This window comes from Carassius gibelio, chromosome B3 (assembly GCF_023724105.1).
Source record: "Carassius gibelio isolate Cgi1373 ecotype wild population from Czech Republic chromosome B3, carGib1.2-hapl.c, whole genome shotgun sequence".
In the NCBI taxonomy this organism is placed as follows: Eukaryota; Metazoa; Chordata; class Actinopteri; order Cypriniformes; family Cyprinidae; genus Carassius; species Carassius gibelio.
In genome coordinates, this window is record NC_068398.1 from 4,759,115 (window position 1) to 4,768,874 (window position 9,760).

General features: G+C 43.7%; 2 protein-coding genes and 1 long non-coding RNA gene across 45 annotated transcripts in view; 1 reads left to right on the forward strand and 2 right to left on the reverse strand.

The window, feature by feature from the left end:
• LOC127952559 (gastrula zinc finger protein XlCGF57.1-like) overlaps positions 1-9,760 on the reverse strand; it is a 50,568-nt gene that overhangs the window by 36,462 nt on the left and 4,346 nt on the right. The window lies entirely within an intron of this gene.
• LOC127952627 (uncharacterized) overlaps positions 1-9,760 on the forward strand; it is a 117,816-nt gene that overhangs the window by 17,051 nt on the left and 91,005 nt on the right. The gene's annotated exons all lie outside the window — the stretch shown is intronic.
• The window catches only part of LOC127952544 (zinc finger protein 501), a 149,857-nt gene that overhangs the window by 15,607 nt on the left and 124,490 nt on the right, over positions 1-9,760 (reverse strand). For 33 of the 42 annotated variants that reach the window (XM_052551141.1, XM_052551129.1, XM_052551151.1 and 30 more), the window contains one exon: positions 8,368-8,828. The exons of 1 other annotated variant lie outside the window; for it this stretch is intronic. In XM_052551141.1, the coding sequence (XP_052407101.1) occupies positions 8,740-8,828 (89 nt within the window). In that variant the 3' untranslated portion in view covers positions 8,368-8,739. Of the gene's footprint in view, positions 1-8,367; positions 8,829-9,760 lie in introns of those variants that run through there. 8 more of the 42 variants (XM_052551109.1, XM_052551108.1, XM_052551111.1 and 5 more) reach the window with 3 other exon arrangements.

Consider the following 9,760-nt stretch of genomic DNA (forward strand, 5'->3'; position numbering starts at 1 on the left):
GCCGGCAGAAATCTAGCTCCCGCCAGGTCGCAGAGTCACGATCTTGGTGGGGAGGTAGCTGACTCCCATCCCACAGATACACATAATCCATTTTCTCGCTTGATCTCCTCGTGTCCTCATTTGACCGTCTCTATAGGAGGAGTGTTAGTACCTTGTTAAGTCGACACTGGGGCAATGGTGTCGACTATTGTAGAAAGTTGTTTTCGTCAACATTTCGAGCCTTGGGGGCAGGACCGGTTGCAGGGCTGTCAGTGGTTGCAGCTAAGAGCGGCTAATGGGCTGGAGATCCCGTACATCGGTTATTTGGAGCTGGATGTAGAAATGTGTGGCAGGTTGGTTACAGGGTGTGGTGTCCAGGTGGTTAGGGATCCTCCTGGTGGGCTGAGTGCAGGCATCCCCGGAGTGTTGGGGATGAATATACTTAGCCGGTGCTACCAGGAGCTCTCTGGCCAACACGGCACGGCACTTTTTGATCTCCCTGTGGTTATGAAATTTCCAGGTGTTTTGAGGGCCTTTCAGCATTGTCAACAAAGCCCCCGTGTCTGGCCTTCCTGATGGGCTTTTGGCCTCGCCGGCCTTGGTACCGGTAAGCCGAGGTACTGCATATGGGCCCGTGGTAAATGTTGGGGCAGCTGATGTGGTGCTCCGCCCTACCACCGTGGTGGGGAGTCTGAAGGAGGTCTAATTGGTTAACCTGCCACAGGGGGTCATTGAAGTTAAGGCCACAGTCGCCACAGTTCAGTCCCATAGTGCAGGGGGGGAGTCTCCTTTGCTTAACCAGATTGAGTCTCTCGACTTATCCGTTCTGCCTGCTGCAGAGCAGGATCAAGTTAGGGACTTCCTACGCAAGTATCAAGCAGTGTTCTCCTGCCATGAGGGAGATTTAGGTTGCACCCGTCTAATCTCCCATGATATACCGGTCTTGGATGACGTCCCCGTGCGCCAGCGGTATAGCCGCATTCCCCCTTCAGAATATGAGGTAGTCAAAACTCATATTAATCATCTGTTGGAAGCTGGTATAGTACGTGAGAGCAGTAGTCCATACGCATCGCCTATCGTATTGGTAAAGAAAAAAGACAGTAGCCTGCGCATGTGCATGGACTACCGTCATTTGAACGCCAAAACTAGAAAGGATGTCTTTCCCCTTCCTCGTATCGAGGAATCGTTAGATTCATTGTCCAGGGCCCGCTGGTTTTTCACACTGGATTTAGCCAGCGGGTACCTGCAGGTCCCGGTGTCGGAACATGATAGACCGAAGACCGCATTCTGTACACCCTTTGGGCTATTCGAATTCAATCGTATGCCGTTCGGCCTCTGCAACGCGCCAAGTACGTTTCAGAGGTTGATGGAGCGTTTGTTCGGTGACCAGCAATGTCAGTCGCTTTTGTTATATCTTGACGACATCGTTGTGTTTTCTACTTCAGTAGCTCAGGATTTACAGAGGCTGGAAATGGTCTTGGACCGGTTGAAGAGAGAAGGGTTGAAGGCAAACTTGCGGAAATGCGTTTTTTTTTCAAACAGGAGGTAAGATACTTGGGGCATGTTATATTGGCTCAGGGAGTGGCGACTGACCTGGGCAAGATTGAGGCCGTGGCGCAGTGGCGTTGCCCTACGGTCGTCTCAGAATTGAGGACCTTCTTGGGGCTCGCAAGCTACTATAGGCGCTTCATTGAGGGTTTCGCCAAGCTGGCGGCTCCCTTACATAGACTGGTAGCCGAAGTTGTTGGAGGTAAGTTAGGGAAAAGGAAGGGGCAGAGTTTAGTTCAGGTGTGGACGCAACAGTGTCAGGAGTCATTTGAGGCATTGAAGAGTAAGTTTATCTCTGCACCGGTACTAGCTTATGCAGATTTCTCCCGAACCTTCATCTTGGAGGTAGACGCTAGCCATGGCGGCTTAGGCGCTGTACTTTCTCAAGAACATGACGGGAAAGTGTGCCCCATAGCTTATGCCAGTACAAGTTTGAGGCCCACTGAGCGTAACATGAGTAATTACAGTTCCATGAAATTGGAGTTTCTGGCACTCAAGTGGGCCATGGTGGAGAAATTCAGGGAGTATTTGTTGGGACATAAGTGTCTTGTGTTTACCGACAATAACCCCCTGAGTCATTTGACCACGGCAAAGCTTGGGGCCGCCGAGCAGCGCTGGGCTGCTGAGCTGGCTGCCTTCGATTTCGAGGTGAGGTATAGGTCCGGGAGGAGTAATGGTAATGCGGATGCTCTGTCCTGCCAGAACCCTGTCAATCTGGACGATGTTGAGGGCTTGGCGGCCGGTATTTCGGTGCCGGAGTTACTGCAGCAGGCCGTAAGACCACGTGGCATTGTGCATGCTGTAGCAAATGAGATGACTGTCTTGCCTAGCTATTCTGTTTCTGACCTGTGTGTTATGCAGGAGGATGACTCCATCATTGGACCACTGTTGCAGTTTTGGAGACGGGGTAAGCGTCCCATGCCCGAAGAACGGCGCCTGCTGGCTAAGCCCGTCCTCACCCTGCTCCAGCAGTGGGACCGATTGCTGGAGAAGGAGGGTGTATTGTACCGACAAATTTTCTGTCCTGATGGTGGAGAAGAGTGTTATCAGTTAGTATTGCCCGAGGTTCTGAGGCAGGAAGTTTTAGAGCAGCTGCATCAACAGCATGGTCATCAGGGAGTCAAAAGGACTAGTTAGTTGATTAGACGTCGGTGTTACTGGCCGGGTATGTCCGCGGATATTGCTCACTGGTGTAAGGAGTGTGAACGGTGCCAGCTTGCTAAAGAGAGTCAACCAGTGGCATGAGGCTACATGGGCCATTTGTTGGCTTCCAGACCTAACGAGGTTCTGGCCATTGATTTCACGGTACTTGAACCTTCTCAGTCAGGCCATGAGAATATTTTGGTCATGACCGACGATTCAGTAAGTTCTCCATGGCGATACCTACCCGTGACCAGCGAGCCGAGACGGTGGCGCAGGTTTTGGTCGAGGAGTGGTTTTTTAAGTTTGGGGTCCCGGGCCGCATTCATTCCGACCAAGGTCGTAATTTTGAATCGGCCCTGATTCGTCAGCTCTGTGAGCTTTATCACATTAAGAAGTCACGTACGACGCCGTACCATCCGGCCGGAAATGGCCAATGTGAGCGTTTCAATCGCACTCTGTATACACTGTTGCGAACCCTGCCCGGCCCTAGGAAGAGAGACTGGGCCTCGTGTTTATCGCAAGTAATCTTCTGTTATAACACCACCCCTCACCAGGGGACAGGAGAGTCTCCTTATTACTTGATGTTCGGTCAAGAACCTAGGTTGCCCTTGGACTTTCTGCTGGGTAATGTGTTAGAGCCAATGGCAGGTAGTGTACAGAGTTGGGTCGTAGAACACCAAAAGCGGTTAAGAGTTGCCTTTTAGGGGGCAACGGAACGCCTGCGGCTGCGGGTCGAAGAAAGGAACGACATGACTCACTTGTTCGTGACTTATCTTTGTCAGAGGGCCAGCTTGTTTATTTACGAGATCATTCGTTTAAAGGACGGCATAAGATTGCAGACTTGTGGAGCCCGGTGTTGTTCCAAGTAGTTCGTCCCCCTGAGGTGGGAGGTGTGCACCCGTGGAGGATCTGAGTAAGGTCTGACGTGTCCACCGCTCGTTATTGAAGGCTTGTGGCCGGAAAGAGGTCCGGCCGGACGGTCAACCTGGAGTTGGAGTAGAAGATCAGGAAGAACCGCAGGTAGATGAGGTAGATGAGGTAGATGAAGTTGACTTGGTTGTGCTTGTGCCAGAGACCCCTGGTGTTGCTCGAGTGACGGGTCATCTGGCACATGCCAATTCTGGTACGAACGGGTTGCCATTGGATCTCCCCTTGATGGGTGCAGTTAGAGGAGAGTCAGGTGACCAGGTCAGGGGACCAGTGGTGGGGGAACCCGAAAAAAAGGAGGGGAAGATTGTAGCAGGAAGGGTTATTACCCCTCCTACATCATCGTTTAGTGTTTAGCCAATGGCTAGGCGTCCAGGGTGTATAAGAGCATGAGCTACCAGTTCCTTGGCATGCGTCGTTATCCTGGGCTGTGACGTCATCCATGCGCCCTGTTACTTTCTGTTGGAGTTAGCGTAAAATGTGCTGCTTGTAAAACTTGCCTAAGCTGTTTTAGCCGCTGGCGGGTCTATGTGCTTGTTGGGGGAGTTGAATATGGACACTTGAGACGGGTAAGAGAAACATTTGTGTGCGACGGTGGTTTGTAGTTTATGTTTATGGTTCGCTCTGATTAGGCGAGTAATCTGTATGCGTAGTGTACGATCTATCTGTGCTTCATGCCAACGAGTTTATCGGAGACTTTCGGCTCCATCTACCGCATAGTTTGGGGATAGTGATTCTGAGACAGCATGCTTTGTAAGTATACTGTTTGAGCTTAAGCCAACTGAGAAGAACTCTTGTTTTTAGGCATGCGCTAAGGTCCGTACCGACTTTCTGAATGAGCATTATCTGCTCTGAGCTTCATCATAAGGCTTTATTCGTGCTGGGCCTCATCAGCTGCTGTTCTGTTTTGTGTTTGTTTTGTTTAGTTTTTGGTGTGCTGTTCTGTCACGAGCGAGTCGTCTCGAGTGAACAGCTGATTGAATCGTCTTGGGTAAACCGTTCTAAGTGAGCTGTTCGAGTGAATCATTTCAAGTGAACTGTCCAGTGAACGATGACTCTGTTTCCGTGATTTGTTTGAGTTTTTGTTGTTCCTTTTTCTAGTTTATTTCTTTACTTTCTTTAGTTTAGTATTTTCAAAGAAGAGTACTTTTGCATCTGTTTTTTTAATTCAATTGTTGTATTAGCAAATTTACATTTTTCATTTGCGATTTGAATTATACTGCTGCATTCATGACAATTTTCATTATTTTGTTTTTATTTTGCTTTGCATAACACTGCTCTTTAATGTTGTTTTCTTTGTTTGTTGGCAGGGCCTGGGCACCCGGGGGCAGATGCGTGACCAATTAGGTGGTAGGGTCTTCACTGTAGTCGTGGTCTTCTCTGACATGAGTCGTGGAGTGTGTGCACTGAAAGGGGTGCTCTTCATAGAGGTGTTATCTTGAGACTGCCCTTGGGTATGCACAGGATCTTCTGCAGCCAACATTAGAGCTTAATAAATTTAAGAGTGATTGCTGGTCAACACCTTTTACACGAAAGGACTGTCTTTTTAACAATTAATAAATTGTATATGTTTTCAATCACCTATGTCTCTGACTCCAACTGTGATTAGGATCTGTGTGTGCCTTAGCTTAGGGGTTATATTAAATTCTTGTGGCGTAGTTGGAAATAATTAACTGAATTGAGCGTGGGTATGGGTATAAATTGTTCCGCCCAATGTCATAAAATATAGCTGTCACTCCTGAGCGCTTCGTCGGGATTTTTCCTGTAAAGCTTTTATAGCAGTATTGGTGATAGCCAATTGTATCCAAAGACAAGTCCTCTAATTTCAACGGAACCTGTTCATAAATATCCCTCATGTGGTATGGTGAACTGACGTCTTTACAGAGTCTCATATCTCATATAGTGTGTAGATATGATAGCTTCTTGCTTGCCCTCCCCACCTGAATGTGTTGAGTGTTGTAAAATTACCATACTCAGAAAGAGTTGAGACATGTAAAATATGTGTTAGGGAACGAATCCTCTTTGGAAGCACTTGAGCTGTGTTACAATGTTTAATTTTCCCCTTGGTAAGTATGTATGTATTGATCCCAGGGGCGTAGCAAGCCTTTCAAAAGTGTGGGGGATGGATGTGGTTTGTTTATAAACAATAAAAATGATGAATACAGTGACAGAGGGGGACAAAATGCAGGGCTTAAAGTTCTCTGGCTTGCAGCGTTTGGCTGGGAAAAAAATAATCCTACATTAAAAAAATAAATAAATAAAAAAATCAGAAAATGGGAGAAAAACAAAACGCCCACACAAAGCTTTTTTCTCTGGTGTTATAAATAATGTAACAATTTACTGTTTTTAAACATTAAAATAATATACACTTTTCTTTCATAGTTCTTCAACAGGTATGTAAACAATGTCATGATTTCTCACTTTTTTCTCCTCAACACAACAGGTAACGTTACAATCAAACACAACAGGTAAGTATCCACAAAAGTATTCAGCTAATCAACAAACAATGCTCAAAATATCATAATCAATGAACCCATAAATACACTGCTTAACAATGGCAGTTTGTCCCCCCTCCTCGTCTGTTCCCTGCTTCATCACAGTTATGTTATACATTGCATGCCACATAACGTTACATTTACAAACGAATTTAGCTAGCTGAACAATATCCCAATAATAGCAATTAGCATTAGTCTAAAAAACGAAATATAATACCGAAAACACTCGACATGTCAACAAAACGATAACAGAACATCTTCCCAAACACATATCAAGCTTATTTAAAAACCTTGAAAGCATAAACACACAAAGTACCTGGAAAAAGGAGATGTAAATAACCATAACCATAAGTTCCCGCCTCCTCAGCACGAGCTGACCGATAACACCCCAAGAGAGGCGGGACTTAGGGCAGAACAGCCAATCATCAACCGGTCACACTCAAAGCCGCTGTCATTTGAGGGGGAGGGGGAGAGGAGGCAGCCGCAGCGAGCGCAGACACAGAGCGGCCAGAGAAACGGAGGAGCAACTGTTAGAGGTGTGCGATACCGCTAGATTTGGTATCGATCCGATACCAAGTAAATACAGGGCCAGTATCGTCGATACCGATACCAATACCGATACTTTTTAATAATTAAGGTGGATGCGTCTTCAAACTAAATCTAAATGAATTTTCATGACTTTTAATTTGTTTTAGTGATTTGCATTTTGGGTTATTAATCAGTACTACAAAAGCTTTTGTTCAGAAACAACTTTTGGTTACTTCTGATTTATTTAAATAAACAAAGTTACAAAATGATTATGTCACAAATATAAAAAATGTAAAAACAAATTCTCTTTTCAAGTAGCATGTTAATAAAAAAATGTTTCTCCTCTTTAGTGCACTTCTTTTCAGGATTTTTTTCTTAAAGTCACAAAGTTTTACTTCAAAATGTAAAACAAATTCTCCTTATACAAAATTCCTGAAGCCGACATCTTCCACTATGGAAAGAGGTTGCAGGTCCTTCACAATCATTTCTGATTGCGCCATGTAATATCCACTGCTTTTGGAGAATCAGCTATTGATAAAATAATACAAATAATTAAGTCTGGTGCACATCTAGGTGAAGTTTAAATATAGAAACTAGTATCCCTTTCACAGCTAACACAAAAAGGGTAGATCGGCCTGAAAATACAGCCATACAATGCTCCTCTTTCTCTCCGCCTCTGACTGACTGCTGTTAGAAATGCGCGGCTGAGCGGTGCGCACGCCTGACTGCTGGTGGTAGCGCTAGTGGTGAGTCACGTGACGGTACAACACAGGAGAGGGGGCGGAGAACAGTGTCGATCACGAGCAGCACTCTTGAGAGCTTGCTCTGCTCTGTGACAGCAGCAGCATATTGACAAACACGGCCAGGTCGCAAAACGAGAGAAACTGAAACTTAAGTATCGATATTTTCCCGTTGGTATCGATCAATACCGATACCAACGTTGGTATCGATATTATCGATATTAGTATCGATCTGCCCACCTCTAGCGACTGTAGTAGTTTGTGCAAAATTGCGGAAAAATTGCAGAAAACGTGTGGGTGTTGAACCCTCTCACCGGGAAAAGTGTGGGTGTTAAAACACCCACATCCCCCACGGGTGCGACGCCCCTGATTGAGCCTGAAAAAAAGAAGAAAAAAAAACTTTAGCTAGTAGCTACCAACTAAGCTACCAACACTGCTAGTCAAGAATACAGATTTGATTTCCGAAAGCCTGTGATTATAGTAAAAACTGTTGAAAAATCACTTTAAGTTATGACTACAAAGGTATATCTTAATTATAGTTTCAAATACTTACTGAAATTTTTCCAAAAGAGAGAGCAGTGGGAGATGGCGATCTGCGGGTACGAACCGACGACTGCCAACTGCCAACTGCAAAGCCCCAAAATTAAAAAAAACCTTGCAGTTTATGCTCAGTCAACTTTTTGGACTTTTTTGGATTTTTTTCTGTAGTTATTTATTTATTTATTAAAAATTTAAGTTAATTTGCTGTTAATTTGTTAGTTTGTTTTGTTTACTTCAAAAGCAAAACTATTTTAAATATGTTCAGGTTCAGGATAGGTGAAGTAAAAGGTAAAAATAAACCCCATTTCAGGCAGCTAAACATAATAAAAATGCTCTCTTTTTGACAACAGATGGTCAAGATGTTATAAAACATGACAAATAAAAATTTTGGGGGTCAGAATTGTATTGAAAAATGTGTTCATTTGTCTCTGTTAGTTGTTTACATAAAAAGTTATACCTGTCAGGGACCAAGACAGTGAGGCAAGAGGACACAGGAGGTTTTTCAAAAAACGTGGGTTTTTATTACCCAAAGTATTGAAAAATTACATAAAGACCAAAATTAATAACTAGGCCTAAAAAGAGGTCCACAAAAATAACTGAATATAAACTCAAATACATCAACTCATAACACAAGGTTAACTAAACAAAACACTGACCTGCCCCAAAAGACACAGAAGAAAGCTTTTATAACAGGTTGACAAAACCAAATAACATTGAAGGGGTAAACAACACTAACACTTGGGCACTTGAGAGCTAACGAAGGACAAAATCCCCCTGGCACATGGTGAGACATGGTATGGCCTAATGAGCTGGCTCCCAGATATAGGTCTCCTCAGCCCTTAGCCACTCCTTTTACCCAACCAGGAAGGGACCGCCCCCAACTGGTCCAGGTCACTCAACACAAAGAAATATGGAATTAGTGCACTCCCTGTAAATAAAGATCAAGGTAAAGCAACATAAACCAAATCAAAACTGTATTGTGTTCCTTATTTAAATAACATAGTTTAGATGCCTGTAAATAATAAGTGCAACAAACTAAGGAGGTGAACTAAACCCATAATCAAATGTTTTGAATTGAGGTGATGTTACCCTGTGTGGCCGTAGCCATCACAATACCACTTTATATCATATTTAGATTTTTCGGGTTGGTGCAAAGGGTTAAAAATTAAGCATTTTGGACATTATTTCAGCTTGGTACCCAATTTAATCTTAAAATAGACATTTGAATGATAAAGAAATATTATGTTGTGAAAAAAAGAAATCACCCTATGCGCTTGAGAAAACAAAAAAATAGTTGATCCTCTACACATCTTTGGCCATTTTTTGCTATTTTGTCCAGAAATAAGGTCAATATGTTGTCAAATGTCAAAAATAACCATTCCGTTAAATTCCTGGGGTCAGAATTGTATGGGAAAATGTGTTAATTTGTCTCTGTATGTTGTTTACTTCTAATGTTATGCCACTTTCTACATCACTTTTTGATTTTTCAGATTCCGGTCGGGTGCAGCAAAGGGTTAAAAAAGAACCCTTTGGGACATTATTTCAGCTTGGCACCTGGCAGATTATGAAAATAGACACTTTAAGGATTTTAAAAAATCAGGTGGCATAAAAAAGCCGGGGGGTGCGCGTGGACCCTTATTTCCATCTAGACTATTTAACTTTGAAATAGTGATGCACATATGAAATCATGAAAAAAAAAGAAAGAAAAAAAAAACAGTAAAAACCTCCATTGATTTTCATGTCGAGGGTTAAAAAGATAACGTTGATTCTATTTTTGGAGAAAAAGAAAAGTATGAAAGGGGTTTGAATATTAAGAAAAAAACAATAGAATCTCCATTTTTGATGAAGCGTGAACTGTAA